The following is a 19,912-nucleotide window of genomic DNA, read 5'->3' on the forward strand; positions in this document are numbered from 1 at the left end:
ACAGCAGGAGCACGGGGTAACACCTACTGTACTGGATCACCACATTTGTATTTTCAACTCTCATAACATGAGGCTCCAGGCCCCTTTTGATCATTTAGTTGTACTCCAATCATATAGACACAGAAGATATTCATAGGAAAAAAATGGAATATAAAATTCCCGCTGAGCTTGTTGTCTGTATCATCTTTTTCTGACTTCCTGCTTGGAAACAACATGCAGTTACAATCACTTTAGAAGTGATAAATGACAACAGCTAGGAAACAATTTAATATCTATTGTCATTCCAAGGAGAAGGCAACTTAACTTATTTATAGTGTCCTGGCGTTTTTTCTCATGTACTACATACAGTATATAATATCAAACCTTGAGTTTGCCAGCTCTTAAGCAGCGTGAAAAAATCACCAGACAGTCTCACAGTTTGTCAAATAGATTTAATTCTCATGAAAGCCATTTTAAAGAGAAATACATACCATTCGTAAGAAAGACTTGTTGCTCTGTAAACATAAAATAAATCATAAGGAAAATAACACATCTTGTTGCCTTCCTTAAGCCATGTGTATATGACATATATATAACAACTCTGCTACTCATATCGCCAAGTCACAAGCCAGTTGTGGCTTCCGAATAGGGATACTTATAAAGGTTCCTCCGATTGAACAATAGTCACAAGATGAGCTATTTGGAGGAGACCCGACTATCTAAATCAATCCATATATGTCAAGACCGATTAGCCCGGTAACACAGGGTTGTGACCAATACAAAGACAGACACACAGGGGAAGACAACACGTATAGTGAAACAAGGGAGAGAAGATAGGTCCGGAAGGAGAAAGAGAAGGGAGAGAAAGAGAGGAAAGTGCAAAGGCAGAAGCTTCCCGAAGGGTTACCCAGATAGTCCACCCAAGGTTGCCAGGTAGCTTCAAAAGACTGTTGGGAATCATTTAGGAGGCTCGTCAGTTTGTCATTAGCCATTATCCAGTTTAACTTGGGGCGTATCAGCTGAAATCGCACAGAACCTGATTTCCAATTAGTCGCTATAGCTATCTTGGCCGCTAGAAAGATGTAGGAAATAAGTTTGCGAACTCCCTTTGAGACATTCGGGATTGGGGCATTTAATAGAGCTTGCTCCGGGGATTTCACAAGGTTCACACGTGTGACCGACAGGATAAAATAGTAGACCCGTATCCAAAAGCGTTTTACTCGTGGGCAAGTCCACCAAATGTGGAACATAGTTCCCTGTTGCTGGCAATTACGGAAGCACAAGGGAGAGGCTGTGGGGTAAATTTTAGCTATTCTAGTAGGGACCAAGTACCATCGAAGTAGTACCTTCCAGCCCGTTTCCTGCAAGGATGTATTAATGGAGAGTTTGGAGGTACTAGAGGCGCTAAGGGTCCAATCTTTCAGGTCAATTTCCTACCCAGGTCCTTCTCCCAGGCAATCATATACAGTAATTTGGTGGGGGTAGATAATAGGGTGTTAAAGATAGAAGAGATAGTGCCCCTACTGTCAAAAGCTCTCAGACACATTGATTCATAAGAGGTGCGGAAAGTAATGTCCGTCCCCGTCTTCTTAAGACCCGACAAAAAGTGAGAAATTTGACTGCAGCGGAATAATTCTGAGTCGGGTAGCTTATAGAAGGCGCGGAAGTATGCTATCGGTTTAATACCCAGTATATCAATAAAGTCACCTATGCAAAATAATCCCTTATTTGTCCACCATGAGAAAGCCAGCGAGACCATGCCAGGAGGAAATTTAGGATTACGTAGAAGTGGTGCTACCGGGGTGTGGGCTGATTGTAAGGGGAATCTATTATGAAGACTATCCCACAATTGTAACGATTGTGATAAAATAGGTGAGAGGATTGAGGGTCTTTCTTTAGCTGGGAGCCAATGTAAGAGGGATAGAGGTACGGTAGGTGTAGCTAACTGTTCGATGGAGACCCATTGGGGGCCAGAGTGGAGTATGTGAAATTGGGTATGTGTGTATGTGGAGTATGTGAAATATTTTTTAAGATTTGGGACCCCCAAACCCCCTTGAGAACGGAGAGAGAACAGTGTCCTGCGTCCCACTCTGCTACCCCTGGATCCCCAAATAAAAGTAAGAAAGTACGATTGCAAGCGGTCTAAAGCTTGAGAGGGAACGGAGATTGGCAGGGCACGGAAAGCATAAAGCACTCTAGGTAAGAGATTCATTTTGATCGAGGCAATTCTACCAAACCACGATAAGGGGAAGTTAGTCCAAGTACGTAAGTCACTCCTAATGTCTCGGAATAAGGGGGGAAAGTTGGCTGAGTACAAGGAAGAAATCGAAGGGGTCAAATTAATACCTAATGAAGGAAGACTATGCGAGTTCCATTGGAAATCAAAGTTCAGTTTCAGCAGTTTAGCCGTCCTGTCTGGAAGATTTATATTCAGAGCTATTGATTTGGAAGAGTTTAGTTCCAAACCAGATATCTCCGCGAATTTAGATAGGACGTGAAACAGATTAGGGAGGGAGGTCAAGGGGGAGGACAAAGTCAGCAGGAGGTCGTCTGCAAAGAGGGCCACTTTATGTTCCCCTGTCCCCACCCTGATGCCTAAAATAGAGGGAGAGTTGCGAATAACCGCTGCCAGCGGTTCCATAGCTAAGGCAAACAGGGAAGGGGAGAGGGGGCAACCCTGCCTCGTTCCTCTCCTGACCCGGAAGGCCTCAGAGGCATAACCTCGAACATTAACCGTAGCCCAAGGATCCGCATATAATTTGCGTAGGAGTCTGATAAATTCCGGGCCAAAGCCCCTGTGTTCCAGAGCTAAAAACATATATTCCCAATGTAAAGAGTAGAAGGCCTTCCGTAGGTCTAGAGAGAGCAGAAACCCCGTTTGGCAACTAGTATTGCCATCCCAAGGGGAATGTAAAAGAGTGATCAGATCAATTATTCTTCGAGTCTGGTCCGGGGCCTGTCTACTTGGGATGACACCCACCTGGCGTGGGTGGACATAGGCCCCTATAAAAGTGTTCAAGGGTAAGGCCATAATTTTGGTCAGTAATTTCATGTCGTTATTAATCAAAGACATAGGGCGGTAATTGTCACATACAGAGTGGTCTTTGTTCGGTTTCGGGATGGCTTTTATAACAGCTATGGAATATTCCAGGCCCAGGGGAGCCCCCCGACGTATAGCATTAAATAAATCAACAAGATAAGGTATCTTTTTTTTTTTTTCAACCTGGCTGGTTAGCAAATAAAGGGTGAACATCATAATTGTTTTTAATCCCTTAGGGACATGCGCCGTAAATGTACACTGCAGCGAGCAAATTCGCGCACAGCACCATACATTCACTGCACCTATGACTTCCCAGCAGTTGCAAAACAACAAGCCCCAGAATCTCCTCACTGTCAGGGCATGCTGGGGCTAAAACTGATGCAAAACTAAGGATAGGGGGGTAAGTGTCAGATCGTGGTGGTGGGTCTGACTGTTGGGACCCCTGCGATCACCTGCACTGCGTCCTGGCTCTACTTCTAAATGGAGCGTGTCAACCACCGCACAAATCTGTGGCCAACACATCCCCTCCATGTACCTCCATGTATCTCTGTATCCCATAGAGATGGATTGTGGGAGCATGTTGGCCACCACTTCGTCCCACTAGCCCCATTCACGAGAAGAGCCAAGGCGCAAAGCAGGAGATCGCAGGGGCCCCTAGCAGTCAGACCCCCGTGATCTGACCATAATCCCCTGTCCTTAGGATAGGGGATAGTACCCCTTTAATAGAAAATGTCTGTACTTTTAATATAAATATTAGCTTATAAAAAAAAATAAAAAAGCACTAGGGGCCTTCATTTCATCCAGAACATAATCCTGTCTAAGCTAAAGCACAGGCTTGGACTAAGTCCAGTAAGTGAGGGCGGTACTAGCACTCCTCTGTGCTCACTCCTGTCCTATCAGGCTGCAGCATGAAAATAGAGAGAAGGGGTTTACAGAGAAGCCTGCAGAGATTGGATGAATAGACCCAGCACAGCAGACTCAGGGAATTAATGGTGAGTAAGGGCGGCCTCAGTGCTTATCTGGTACACGCCCCTTCTAAAGCAGTAGATATCAGAATGAGTGAGCAGCAGAACAGAGGGATTTGTGAGCCAAATAGAGAAGCTAGACACATAAAGGCATGTTAAGAGTTTGCATGGCCTAGTGAGTAACATATATAAGCATTATTTTTTTCTGTGATATGACAGGTATGCTTTAAGCCATTTTTTTTTTTTGCATTAAAAATCCAAAAGTGTCTGAAAATATTGTTTAAAATAAGATGTGTGAACATAGCCTAAATCCATGTTAAAATCCATGTAAAATCTGACATGTGCAAATAAGGCCTAACACAGTTTTAATGCATTTATGCTTAAAAGAGCTAAACCCTCTACAGATGACACAAAGTGGGAACCTGATGAAATGTTCTCTTCAAGTAATTTGAATTCCGCAGCGTTGCAGTAAGCGCCTGGACACAATCCATAGCGGATGGATGTTTAGACTTAAGAATAATTAGGAAAAGTCAGTAGGTTTTATTAGGGTTATGTCACACAACACTATATCACGCTCTTCTGTGCAGTAATATGCTGTGTAATCGTGTCAGCTGAAATTGCATATTGATTTTCATCACAGAAATTATTCAATTATGATTCTCTAAATTAAAGACTTCTAAGCTTAAATGTTTTGAGTTTATCAAAAGAGACATTGCATCATGTTTTATATTCTGGATTATTTTAATCAGTACCTCTACCTTCAACAACTAACCAGTGTGAACAACAGCTATCTTCATGTTATTTGTCTTAAAGGGGGACTCTAATGTTAAATAACCTATCCCCTATGCCCTTGAATCATTTACAGGTAAGGTAGTGTTCATCAGCCCTCCTAAATAATTTGGACAGGATTAAGGGGGAATGATCATAAATGTCTGAAAGGTGGCATCCCACCTTTGGGACACACACCTATTTTAAGATAGGAGGTCCCCAATGCCCATTCTGCCTTATGAAGTAGCTGTTGCAAAGGCTAGAGGTGGGACCCACATTTATCAGATTTTTATGACATATCCTGTGGCTATGCAATAAATGTCTGGGATGAGAATGCCCCTTTAAATAATGATGCATCTATCACAAGACTATATTGTAGCTATTTGTTATAGGGACATGAGTGCTCCCACTTTCTATGCTGACTGTGCATTACACATATGATGTGAACATTGCAAAACCATCCACAAAGGACAGAAATAGAACAAAGCCCTAATGAAAACATGACGCGCCATAAAACAAACCTCCATATTAACCATATTAGAATATTGACATAAAATGGCATAACCGCTCACTAATACTGAGAGTATAGGAAGGCTTGAACTGTAAACACCACAATACAGTACCACTATCTGCACCATTATAGCAATATATTAGTGTAAGTCCAGGACAAGACGAAGCCGGAAGATAAGGGCCTTATTATTGGCAAATGAAGCTACTACCATCCCATGTAAAAGGCCCAGTGTTCAGTTGATGAATAAAAAACAAAGAACAAACATTCATTCACCGGCCCATCATATCATTTTTGCAGGAATAAAAATCATTATTAGTCAGCCGCACATCACAATGTGTAACAGGGATTACGGCCAGCAATGATAAAAGTAAAGGGCTGCACAAACAATGCAGTGATCACACGCGGGGCCCTGATTGCACATGTAATATACTTATAGCATGTGACATGAATCTCAATAATGACACATTTTGCAGCTTGCGCCCACTAGTGGTGGCTGCAGGCAGCTGTATTTTTATGTTTTATCCAATAATTGGCCACCTAAGATCCAGATAACTGGTGATGCCCTTTCCAATTAACCTCCCCCCCCCCTCTCTGCATTCCACCAATTACCCCCCCCCCCCCCGCCCCATACACAAACACACAACACAATCAGAAAGTTCCAAGCAGTTAAAGAGTACCTGTCATGATCTTGTTAAATAAATTCCTCCCAGTTCATTGCCCCCATCATGATAAACCACCCCTTGCCTTTATTTTTATTATTTTTTAAGTTTTCTACCTTGATATTGCTCTGTATTTTCTGCTCAGTCAGATTCACAGACTGGGAAGGGGCGTTACTCAGCAGGTGTGACGTCATCTGAAGCCATACAGGGGGAGAACTTTCTCCCTCATTCTGCTACACATAGCCCAGAGCAGTTCAGTGTGTGAGATAAGCTATGATTGGCTAAGGCTGCACACACACCCCCTGCAGCACTCTGGACTGCATTTCCTCATTTTGGACTTTTGCCAGGCCAGCAGGAGACCAAAGTCTGGAGATATTTTACGTTAGAAATATTTTTTATTTACAATAAGGAGTGCAATAACAAAAATTAGTTTTAATGACAATACTCATTTAAGGGAATAACTGGGGGGCCCTAGGTCTTCCATTTAATACTAAAGTAAGGGTGTACTAATGGAGTGGTTATATGAAAGAAAAAATCAGAAAACAAGCACAATTGGTATTAAGCTTTTTTACCTTCCACCCTACAAATTTATATATCTCAGTGAAGAAAAACAGCACCTCAAAAAAGGAACATAGTCCAAGTATGGTGCCCTCAGAGTCCAGGTCTTGGTCAGAGGCCCATGTATAAACAGAAAAAGGATTTCCGCAGCACACAAAATCCGTGAAAATCAAATGTGGATTTATTCCATAAGCACCAGAGTGTCCAAGAACAACGTTTCAGCCAGCTCACCTGGTCTTTTTCAAGCTCAGTATACATAGTGAACAACACACTCAATAATGCTATTAATCAAACAATTAAGTGAAAAATATCTGAATATATTACATCAAAATCAACACAAGTGAAAAAAACATTGTACAATGCATATATACTTCATGTGGGTATATCATGGGTGTATATGCAAAACTTTTCATATACATTATTGCATTACCCTGATACCAACACCGTTAATAGGTCAGTAATTACTCATAAGAAACATCCTTGTGCAATTTTAAAAACAATATATACAGTGGCTGTAGGGACGCTCACTCACCGGGACATCATTGAGCTGCCTGGTGTGTAAACAAACCAAAACACATGTGCGTCGCACTTCTCTGACTGTGCAGACGCTTACATGCAACGTCTTGTCTGGTGGGAACTGTCTATCATGACAGGACGTGCCGGTAGCCATCTTAGATGCACCTGCGTACAATGCGCACAGTCACTAAGGTTACCGGGATCATGCAGTAAGGCATCATCAGCTTCATACGCTTGCGCAGAAGCAAATCTGTGGATACAGGAGCCATATTGAAACAGGGCAAGTCTCCTCTTATACATGGGCAATAATAAATAGAAAAGCAAAAGAAGATTAAAGGGGTACTCCGGTGAAAACCTTTTTCTTTTAAATCAACTGGTGGCAGAAAGTTAAACATATTTGTAAATTACTTCTATTAAAAAATCTTAATCCCTCAAGTACTTATTAGCTGCTGAATGCTACAAAGGAAATTCCTTTCTTTTTGGAACACTGATGACATCACGAGCACAGTGCTCTCTGCTGACATCTCTATCCATTTTAGCAACCATGCATAGAAGATGTATGCTAAGGGCAGCATGGTGGCTCAGGGGTTAGCACTGCTGCCTTGCAGTGCTGGGGACTTGGGTTCAAATCCCACTAAGGACAACAATAAATAAAGCATTATTATTATTATAATAATGTCAGCAGAGAGAACTGTGCTCGTGATGTCATGCATTCCAAAAAGAAAAGAATTTCCTCTGTAGTATTCAGCAGCTAATAAGTACAGGAAGGATTAAGATTTTTTAATAGAAGTAATTTACAAATATGTTTATCTTTCTGCCACCAGTTGATTTAAAAGAAAAAAGGTTTCACCGAAGTACCCCTTTAACCATTCATCGGTAGCACCCATATTCCGACAGTAGCGTGAGGTAAGTATGTGGACTCTGGTACATTTATGTGTCAAAGTCAAAATACCGTTGCCACACATCACCCAGGGCATCATCAAATAGATGGCTCCCTGGAGACCAGCGATCAAACTCCCTACACCCATTAGACCCTCTCGGTTATGCAAGTTACGGGTACAGTTATATGTCAAATAGTTTGACCAGTATAAAAATAAAATGGAATGTAAAAAATATAGATATATATAATAATAAAAAATTAAATAAAAATCCAAGTAATATATTGGGACAAGGCTACCAACAAGCATGCTATATCTCCCCAGCAGTAATCCGAAAGCCACATGACGTTGCTGAATGTAAACAAATTTATTGAACGTAATGCAAATGAATACATAAATTTACAGTCCGGTGAGTGAAGACTCTTCTCCCATCATGCCACTGCAAAAAAAGCAAGAAACAAAATTAGTATACAAAATTTCAGCCACCTGCTTGCACCTGTCTATTGGGTTGTTCTGCTATTTCTACATTTTTTAGATAGATAGATATATTTGTTTCATTTTATTTCCATAAATTTAACCATAAAATAAAGGGAGATATTCTTAAAGGGGTATTCTGCTGGAAAATCTTATTTTTTTTTTTTTTAAATCAACTGGTGCCAGAAAGTTAAACAGATTTGTAAATTACCGTATTTTTTTGGGGGGAAAAGTTGGTGCGTCTTATACGGCGAATACACCCCTATCGCGGCGGTCCCATCAATGGTGGGACCCGCGGCTAATACAGGACATCACCGATCGCAGTGATGCCCTTTATTAACCCTTCAGACGCGGCGATCAAAGCTGACCGCCGTGTCTGAAGCGAAAATAACACTAACCCGGCTGTTCAGTCGCACTGTTCGGGACCGCCGCGGTCCCGAACAGCCCGACTGAACAGCCGGGTTAGTGCTTACAGGACACCGGGAGGGACCTTACCTGCCTCCTCGGTGTCTGCTCCATGCCGGGATCCCCTGTATGGCCGGCGCTCTCCTTCCTCGTCATCACGTCGTCGCGCACGTGCGTCGGTGTGCATAACGACGTTATGGCGGCGACAGAGAGCGAGGATACCCGGCCGGCAGCAGAGACGTTCCGGAGCGACGGGGACACGGCGACAGCGATGGAGCGACATCCAGGGCAGCGGTGACGCGTCCGGAGCGGCGGGGCGTGAGTATTACCTCGTGAGTATTACCTCGTGAGTGTGAGTATTACCTCCTATGCAGTGGTCTTCAACCTGCGGACCTCCAGATGTTGCAAAACTTTAACTCCCAGGATGCCCGGACAGCCAACGGCTGTCCGGGCATGCTGGGAGTTGTAGTTTTGCAACATCTGGAGGTCCGCAGGTTGAAGACCACTATTGGGTTCAGAATCTTTATTTTTTTAGATTTTGCACCTATAAATTGGGTGCGTCTTATACGCCGGTACGTCCTATAGGGTGAAAAATACGGTACTTCTATTAAAAAATCTTAATCCTATTAGTAGTTATCAGTTACTGTATACTACAGAGGAAGTTCTTTTCTTTTTGAATTTCCTTTCTGTCTGACCACCGTGCTCTCTGCTGACACTTCGGTAGCAAAAAATGCATTTAAGGAATACAGGATCCAGAGGAAGCTCCTGTCCTCACAATAAAAAGTGACACAATTTTCAGCAACTCTATCTGACTATTTTATGAAAGGACATATTTATCTGTATTACTCATCTGCATATGTACCTTTACTCTTTATTTTTTCATATGTTTGGGGGTTTTGAATCAATTCCACACTCCTCCATATAGTCCTGGAATGTATTACTCTTGTAACTTGTGGGAGTGCTGCATGTCTCATGATGATTCCTTTACCTAAACCCTATCAGTTGCATTCAGGGTTCTACCATTTTTGGCCCTCTAAACCACTTATCATTACAAATGTTGCAGTCATCACTGCTTGGTGGAGTCACATCATAAGCCATTGTACCGATGCTTCGCTCTCCGTTCCCATAATTAGATTATTATGCATAGATTAATAGCTGTGGCTTTGCAAAGTACAAAGCATAACTAATCCTGGCTGAATAATAGATTTAATCACCTTATTGGGAAAACTTGCCAATATTTAATAAGAGATTTTGGACTTTGGCTCAAAAACCACCTTTTGGTATAAAGGCAAAGTGCCAGTTATCTATTCTGTAATCAAAATTGTGACGATGACAAAGAATAACTTTGGTGTAGTTCAGAGTGTATTTCAGGCGTGGAGCCAGCTGATATCCAATATTAGATCATGTGTCACTGTAGAAAATGCTAACGTAACCTGGAAAGTAAGTTACAGATACTTTTAAAACTGTAAAAGGACTCAGGCCTCTTGTACACTGCAATTAGAGATGAGCGAATTTACAGTAAATTCGATTTGTCACGAACTTCTCGGCTCGGCAGTTGATGGCTTTTCCTGCATAAATTAGTTCAGCCTTCAGGTGCTCCGGTGGGCTGGAAAAGGTGGATACAGTCCTAGAAAAGAGTCTCCTAGGACTGTATCCACCTTTTCCAGCCCACGGGAGCACCGGAAAGCTGAACTAATTTATGCAGGAAAAATCATCAACGGCTGAGCCGAGAAGTTCGTGACGAATCGAATTTACTGTAAATTCGCTCATCTCTAACTGCAATACAAGTCCATTCTACATCACTAACATAATTATATACAGTACCGTATGTCCATTCTACAGGGTGTCCCTAAGATCTGGACCCGTAGGCAAAATGCACATATTCAACAAAATATTTTTAATAACATTTTATTTAATCTATTTTAGAACATCTTCAATGTGATGAATTTCAACTTAAGCACATTCATTCATGATGCGTTACTTCAGGTGATTCATATAAGTAATTTTGATTGAGCACACCTTGTCCTTTTAAGGGGTACTCTGCCCCTAGACATCTAATCCCCCTATCCAAAGGGATAGGGGATAAGATCCCACTGCTGGGGACCCCGGGATCGCTGCTGCGGCACCGCGCTTTCATTACTGCACAGAGCGAGTTCGCTCTGCGCGTAATGGCGGGCAATACAGGGGTTGGAGCATCGTGAGTTCCCGGCTCCGCCCCTCGTGATGTCACGGTCCACCGCCTCATCACGCCCCCTGCCATAGACTTGCATTACGGAGGCCGGCTGTGATGTCACGAGGGGCGGAGCCATGACATCACGCTGCTCCGTCCCCTGTATCGCCCGTCATTACGCACAGAGCCAACTCCCTCTGTGCAGTAATGATAGCGTGGTGCCGCAGCGGCGATCCCGGGGGTCCCCAGCAGTGGGACCCCGGTGATCTGACATCTTTCCCCCTATCCTTTGGATAGGGGATAAGATGTCTAGAGGCGGAGTACCCCTTTAAGGTAGGTTCACAAGTAACTAATCAGCTGTGGGTTGTCTGCAGCAGAAAAAACCCACAGCAGATTTAGTTACCATTGACTTCAATGGGTCCACGCAAAATCAGCCACTATTGCAGATTATTTAAGTATTTATGAAATGTCATATTTATCTATCTTTGTAAAGTATTCATGTAATGCTTTATGGGTATCCTAACAATACCTAGCTGAATAAGTGACATGTTTTAACTGCATATTCATGTTTCACTTATATCCTTGTGCTGGCAGTGTGCTGCTGCATTCTTCTGTTGCTGTATATCTAGCCTAGTAGCGTGCACCTGTAGGCCAGGTCCATATAATAGTTTGGTATCAACTAAAGTGCTGGCTGACTTATTCTTTGTCTGTATTGTACATACGGGGGAGTGGCTACCTCCATGTTGCCTTGCACCCCACCCAACTCTATCAGGTGTGTATATAAAGTGTCTTGGATGTTCCAGACCCTGCCATGCTTACTGAACTGTTCACACAGAGGCATATTCACAGTGTAGGGTCCGTCCCAAGGAGGCTACCTTATCACGGTGGGACGGTCCAAGCTATTTGACCGCCGGCGGAGACAAATTTGTGAGCTAAGTGCCTCACTATTTCATAGTTTCACATTTGCATCTATTACACCATAGCTGTATAGCTCTCCATGTTTTAACTGCATATTCATGTTTCATCTATATCTTTGTGCTGGCAGTGTGCTGCTGCATTCTTCTGTTGCTGTATATCTAGCCTAGTAGCGTGCACCTGTAGGCCAGGTCCATATAATAGTTTGGTATCAACTAAAGTGCTGTCTGACTAATTCTTTGTCTGTATTGCACATACGGGGGAGTGGCTACCTCCATGTTGGCCTTGCACCCCACCCACCTCTATCAGGTGTGTATATAAGGTGTCTTGGATGTTCCAGACCCTGCCATGCTTACTGACCTGTTCACACAGAGGCATATTCACAGTGTAGGGTCCGTCCCATGAGGCCACCTTATCGCGGTGGGACGGTCCAAGCTATTTGACCGCCGGCGGAGACAAATTTGCGAGCTAAGTGCCTCACTATTTCATAGTTTCACATTTGCATCTATTACACCATAGCTGTATAGCTCTCCATGTTTTAACTGTATATTCATGTTTCATCTATATCTTTGTGCTGGCAGTGTGCTGCTGCATTCTTCTGTTGCTGAATAAGTGACATGGCTAGATGTCTGACAACTGGGACCTCCACCAGTTTCCAAAACGGGGAACATGTCCAGTGTCTCTCCCTAACCAGCAATAAATGTGTGGCATTTTAAAACTTTTCTTGGCCACAAGCCTCTTTTTCATTACAGTTTTAAAATAGGTGAAAAAAGTGTTGCGCATCATATACACCATATTTTAACATAATAAGTATTCAAATTCTGCCACATTGTGTTATGTCTAGTGCAATAAGGCATATTATGGGAATTAGGACAAAAAGTTTTATTTATAGATTATTTAATGCATGCCAAGTGCCATTAATGTCCCTGTCATGTAAAAAAAAAAGTTTTGACATGACATAGAAACGTGTTTTGATTGGTCGGGGCCAGTGTGCTGAAACCCCCACAGATCACTAGAATGAGTGAATGAGTGCTCAGCTAAGGGCTTCTCTCCATATACTTTCTATAAAATCCATCACCTGCAACATGGAGAAAATTCCTTCATGGACAAAGAATATTCACAATTTTTGTTTCATTACTGGAATGTTCATTATTAGTAAGCATTCATGCCTAGACTTGATTAAACACATCACTCGCCTTGCCTTCCATAAAACTTTATGTAACAGATTATAATTATTTGCTAGGAATATGACAATAACAATAATTAGCAAATATCACTTTTTAAAATGCCTGATACATTTTTAGAACACATTTCAATTTATAAAAAAAAAATGTATTATTGGAATGCTTGTTGTTGATTGTATAAGCTATATATGTGATTCTATATCTAGCTTAAAACTAATTTTTGCTATTGCACTCCTTAAGGTAAATAAAAAATCTTTATAATGTACTTTGATTTAAAAAAAAATGAAGTTTTCTATGTTTTCTTTGTGTTTAAAAAAGTTGCCACTAGGTGTCTCCCTACTTGTCCAGAGCACATTACCCCCATCTCTTGCACAGACTTTGGACTCCTGCTGGCCTGGATGAAGTCAAAAATCAGAAAATATAGTCTGAAGTGCTGAGAAGGGTTTGTGCAGCCTTAGCCAATCAAAGCTCAGCTCACACACTGAACTTCTGTGGGCTGTGTGTAGCAGAGTAAGGGAGGAAGTTCTCCCCTGTATGGCTGCAAATGCTGGCACACCTGCTGGGGAACACCCCTTCCCAGTCTGTGAATCTGACTGAGCAGAAAATACAGAGCAATATCGAGGTAGAAAACTAAACAATAATAAAAATAAAGGCAGGGGGTGGTTTATCATGATGGGGACAGTGAACTTGGAGGATTTTAAAATTTAACAAAATCATGAGAGGTACTCTTTAAAGGGAATCTGTCAGGAAATCTGAAGGGAATCCTGACAGGCTCATTACTTACAACTTAGTTTTACTGTGCATGAAGTGTCCAAGAGGTGGTCACCCCAGCTCCCCCCAATGCCTGACCCATCTTGATTGACAGGTCTTTCCTTATAGACAAAGCTGAGAGACCTGTCATTCAAGCTTAGCTGGGCAGGGAAAAAGCTGGAGGAACTGCCTCCTGGACCCTTCCCTAGTGGTATGGCTCTGTTTTAAACTATTTGTCTCTAAAAGCAGCAGACTTTCAGAATAAATCGTAATTGTTAGTGATGACGATGCCTTTATGGGATTTCATCTGCCGTGGTTGAGGCATTATAAATCTACTAACAGACTCATTTTGAAGGGGTTGTAAAAAGTCACTTGTGCAATTCAATATACGTCAGATATCTTCCCCATGAGTCAGCAGTTCATCAGTTTTATTGACTGTAAGAAGATTGGGTCCTTACTTACTAGAAAAATACTTCTTTTCTTTTTTGGGGTACGATTCTACTATAACTGGTGAAATATTGTAGTTTCATGGGAAGACAAGGCTCGGACTGTGCAGCTGAATTGATGCATGTTATTAATCTGTTGGCAGGGTGTTCCTGTCGAGAGAGGAACAGAGTTATAGGCTTTATTTAGAATCCAGATATATCAGAACAAAAAGAACACATTTACCTTTTTTTTTTTATTAGTCCTTATGTCTACATTGTCTGTATCTCATTTTTCTTGTTAAGATGGGGGTGGACATAAACAATCCATAAATTCGACTACTTTAAAGAGAGCATTTATCTTTATGGCCATACTTTGAGCATACTTGGCAAGGGCACAGTAGATGTGCTATCGTGCATTGATTCCATTAAAAACCCCAAAACGTATATGAAAACATTGGTCTAATCACCTAACATATCACAATTTTCATCACTTCAGCAAATCAATAATTTCCTCGATTCTTTTCTTAAAGGACTTGTCTGAAAAGGAAAATTCAAGAGGAAATGCATTGGAATCCCTGAAGGCAAATTTCTACTGTGAGCTGTGTGATAAGCAATATTATAAGCATCAGGAATTCGATAACCATATCAATTCCTATGATCATGCACACAAACAGGTAAGACTTTATCATCTCTATTACTTCTTTTTTTTTTTTTTTCAAATGTTCTTATAAAGGTCTTATATACACAGTTGTATTACAGATTTGTGTTGTACAGATCTGTAATATAGCACCCATATACAGCTATAGGCACACTGTAAATACATTACATGGGCCTTTGGTTTCCTATTAGGGCACTTAGTTTTTTTTCTCAGTTACTCATATTTAATTCTATATAATTCACATTATGCTGATACTCTTCTCTAAAAGTATTGTATGTGCATGGACTCTAAAGGCAATCATTGACATTAAATAACTGTTGGCTGGACACTCTTTCAGCCAACAGGTATGTATTCCTTTTGATTCCACCATAAACTTCCATGCTTGGCTGAGCGTGCATGCTTATTTGAGTATGCAGAGGTACGTAGGTCACTGTCAGATATCTCCAGCAGCAGCTTACCTCTTATGGAAACAAAGTATCTGGCACATTCAAATCAAAATTATTACTGTTATTTTATATGAAATAAAACAAAGTATCCCATTGGGGAAGAATTGGAAGGCTCCTCCACACATGATGGCCAGTCCAACTATAATCAGCTGGTTTGGTGTGTATGGGCACCTTAACAGTCATAAATGTATCATATATTGTATGCATTTATGACTTACAAGAGAAGAGACTCGAAATATGGAAAAGTTAAACACTTAATGAATTTAAGTACACTGACCTTGGTCTGTTAGTCGCAAGTGGAACAATCAAAAAAAGCAAAAGTACATATAGGTGCACACCAAAGCTATCTCATCAATGCTTTATTAAGGTACATATCATAAATAAGACCACACATTTAAAAACACTAAAAACAATGGGGCCAGATGACTCATAGCCGCCCTCAGCCACAAAGGGGAACCCCAGTTTCCTTGTGGCTCCCTCACAGGGACACCCGCCTATCCCAATAATACAGTATTAGACCAATCCCTCTTAGACCAATGAACCCCTATGCATAATAACACATTAGTAAATACATTATTGCACAATCAATAGCAGCTGCATAAATATTAGCTCATTCAATACAAAGTGCACGGTCAAGGGAAAAAAATACATCGCAATATAATGCAAGGAGTGGGTGTTCCCCACAGGTCCCCACACATTCCGTCACTCCAAGCAACTTCCTAAGGGGCACCCCTGTGGTCTTATTTATGATATGTACCTTAATAAAGCATTGATGAGATAGCTTTGGTGTGCGCCTATATGTGCTTTTGCTTTTCTATGTTATCTTTGGAACATTGGCTAATCTGGGTGTATATACACTGTGAGAGTTTAGCTCAGTAGAGATGGGCAAACAGCAGTAAACAGTAGTCTGAGACAGTACCTAGTGTTGCTGGCGAATTTTATTCGCGAATATCGCATATTCGCAAATTCGCGAATATTCGCGAATATAGCGCTATATATTCGTAATTACGAATATTCGTTTGTTTGTTTTTTTCACAGTACACAGCACAGTGATCATCCCTCTCTGCTTCCAGCTTGTGTGGTGTAAAGAAGGCTCTAATACTACTGTGTGACATTGGTGTGCGAATTTTCGCATATGCGAAAATTAACATATGCGCATTTTCGCATACGCGAATTTTTACTTGTACTGATTTTTGTATATGTTACTTTTTGCATATGCTAATTTTCGCATACACGTATTTTCGCATATGCGAAAATTGAATATTACGAATATGCGAATATTCGTGAATATATGACGAATATTCGTCCATATATTCGCGAATATTCGCGAATTCAAATATGGCCTATGCCTCTCAACACTAACAGCAACACAGTTAAAAGAACAAAGTCATATGCACATTGGTAAAAACCCAAAACAAAATCTTCTTGCCCAGCTCTAACTAAACACTTCAACTTACCCTCACTATACAGGTAGCTTACTACCGGCTACTCGACAAATCAAACCCCAAATGTGTTACCTCACTCAACTGGCACTTGCAACATAACCCACTTTTTGAGACTGCAGCATTCTGCAGTACAACTTCCTTCTGAGGGTCAGATTCCTCTCAGCCTTTAGAGAGGCTGACTCTAAGCTATTCTTATTGCCTAGTGATGAGTTAACTTCAGCACCTGTGCTGATCTGGGCTCATCCAACTAGCTGTTGTGGCTTAGAAAGCTGAATAAAAACCATAAAAACCCAGGCCCAAAAATAGGACTTATCAGAAGTCCCTAGCAGCTGTGGTTTACTAGAGATTTAACTCTTTACTGGATTTTTCCATATTTCACCCAGCTTTCTTTGGATAAGATATATACCTCCTGAAACCTTGTTGCTACATATGACAGGTACCTTTGGGAAATATAGCGATCCCCGGCCACCATTCCTGTCACTGTCACAACGCTGCATGCAGTGCCGTATAAATGATCATTACTAATTCAGGGGCAGCACATTTTTTGGCTTTAAAGTGGAAAACGTAGAGGCCGATTCCTCTTTTAAAATATCTAGACTAGGCACGTCACATATTGGCACTAAAGAAGTTAATGTATAGATGGATATTGCATCCTTACTTATTTACTCTTAGCAGAGTACGGCTGCTCACTGTTAATAAAATCAAAGTACTGAAGTCAAGTGCTCAGGGCATCTTCCTAAGTAATGCAGAGAGATGTGGAGCAACACCAGAGAACAACTGCAGCGTAAGCATCTGTTTTTGTATAGACATCTCAGGGGAGTATTGCATGCCACGGGTACAACATGATTTCTTACAATGACCTTCAACTGTATATTAATTACCAAAAGATATAACAGAGTCAAAAGATGTAACCAAAAAGGAAGCCAATACATTTATCAAAGATGAAAAATCGTATTCATCAAGAATCATCAATATTAAAATACAATATCAAAATACAGAAAGAGACAAAGAGAAATAGACAATTTTCCTGAGTCATTTGACTAACATAGCACAATATTATGTCAAATACAAAAGGGTACCCCCTATTAAAAACAGAACAATATTTTGGAGTAAAAAATATTTAAATGCACGGAAAAGCATCAAAGCAATATGTATATTAACAGGTAAAAAAAAAACGTAGGGACAGCGTCCTCCTCAACTTTAGTTTTGGCAATTGGCCTTGATCTGTAGGTGGCACACAATCAAAACTTTCCCTAGAAAACAGGAAAATGTTTATAAGGAAGCATGCACAACATGTTTCGAGTCAGAACCTGACTCTTTATCAGTGCACTGATAAAGAGTCAGGGTCTAACTGGAAACACGTTATGAATGCCTCATAAGAAACATTTTCCACTTCCGGTTCCGGCGCGGCCATGTGAGGAGCGGAGAGACGGAGCTCCTGTACCCCACACCCCAGAACGGCACAGTACCGGGCGACTTTGCCCCGCTCGCGGTCCCTGCACGAACCTGCTCCCCCGTGAGGGCTCCGGAGACCAGCCAGCAGCGAAGATCTCACTCCCCGTGCTTTACCGGGCAGCGCAGCGATCTCGGAGTTCCGGAAGCTGACTGCGATAGCGGGCGCCGGAGAAAGGACCGGGATTACAGCTGGGCGGCCTGAGGAAGACGGCGGAAAACCCGGTGAGCACAAAAACAGGTGCCCGCAGTCAGGACAAGCTCCGGTGCGGGGAGAGGGGGCCCTCATCGGGTGCACTCAGCTGGTTACCTGCACAGCGCCACTCAGCGCCATCTTGGCCCCTCTGAGCCACCACTGACTATTCTTCCCTGTCCCCTGCTGAGCTGCTATTGCAACAGGGCATTCCCACACTGACTTTAGGGAGTGACTACATAACGGACATAACAGCCAGGTCATGGATAAATTTGTCCACAAGGGACCTCAGGGCCCGGCAGTCTCTGGATTGCACGCATCTCCTGCACCCTCTGGGCCCCCCCGCCCCCCTACCCCTCAGCACGAGACCACAAACGGCGCCTCTATTTCTGCTGCAATGGAAGTGACTGGTAGCCAACTCCTGTTCTCTCAACTTGCAGAGTCCCCTGGTCTGGGGGTCCAGCTCTCAGATGCCATGGCCGCAGGACCCTCTGTGGGGGGTTTACCGGCCCACCCTGATCTACAGGCACTGGCCGCAGCGCTAGTTTCTCTCATCACCCCCACGATACAGAAAACTTTAGAAAATACCATACGTGACACCCTAACGCAGATACGCACGGATTTGGGCGCTCAGGAGGGCCGCATTGGCGAAATGGAGCATAGAATTGTTGCGCTTGAGGATGAGAACAGCGGCCTGTCTACTAAATTGCGCCAAATGGACACAGATTTATGCTATGTTAGCGGAAAGCTGGAAGATTTAGAGAACCGTTCGCGGCGCAGCAATCTGCGTTTGGTAGGCGTTACTGAGTCGCTCCTTCCTGCGGACCTTCAAGATTTTTGCGAGAGTGATCTACCTAAGGCGCTGGGTCTGCCACACAAATGCAGGGTGGAGAGGGCACACCGTATAGGCAAATTGCCTGACCGTAATGTTGCTTCCAAGGCGGGTGTAGATAGCCGTCCGCGTCAAGTCATATTTAAACTGTTCGACTACAACGACAAGGTTAGCATCCTGAGAGCGTTTCGAAAGCGCACAACACCTCTGACATTCCGTAACAAGAAGATGCTGATATTTGAAGATTTTTCGGCTGATGTAGCGAAGAGAAGGAAAGCTTTCAGCAATGTTTGCACTGCCTTATACAATGCCAAACGCCGCTTTCAACTGCAATACCCAGCCACATTAAAAGTGCACATGCCGGATGGATCTTTTCGCTCCTACCAGACTCCGTCAGCAGCCGAGGCGGAACTGCGAGATGTGCTAGCGGACCACCAGAGACACCCCAGACATTCACCTGCCCGCCAGGACCCCTCAAGAGATCAAGGTCCCCTGGCACAGAGACCCGCCCGTCGTAAGGAGGGGAGGGACCGATCACCTGCAGAGGGAAGGAAGAGAAAGAAGTCTCCAAAACGGAGGAGCAGAAGCCGTAGTAGCAGATCCTCGTCACCGGACTGAATCCCGGTCTTCCAGCTATTGTTTCCACGCACCCCCCCTCTCTTTCTTTTTTCTTTCTTTTCCCCCAGCTT

The 19,912-nt window shown here is 42.6% G+C and overlaps 1 protein-coding gene across 1 annotated transcript in view; it reads left to right on the plus strand.

Annotated features, from left to right (window-relative positions):
* Positions 1–19,912, plus strand: part of ZNF804A (zinc finger protein 804A) — a 247,990-nt gene that overhangs the window by 181,829 nt on the left and 46,249 nt on the right. The window contains exon 2 of the mRNA XM_056536568.1: positions 14,728–14,871. Coding sequence (XP_056392543.1) covers positions 14,728–14,871 — 144 coding nt within the window. The remainder of the gene's footprint in view (positions 1–14,727; positions 14,872–19,912) is intronic.

Source organism: Hyla sarda, chromosome 8 (genome assembly GCF_029499605.1).
Source record: "Hyla sarda isolate aHylSar1 chromosome 8, aHylSar1.hap1, whole genome shotgun sequence".
Classification (NCBI taxonomy): domain Eukaryota; kingdom Metazoa; phylum Chordata; class Amphibia; order Anura; family Hylidae; genus Hyla; species Hyla sarda.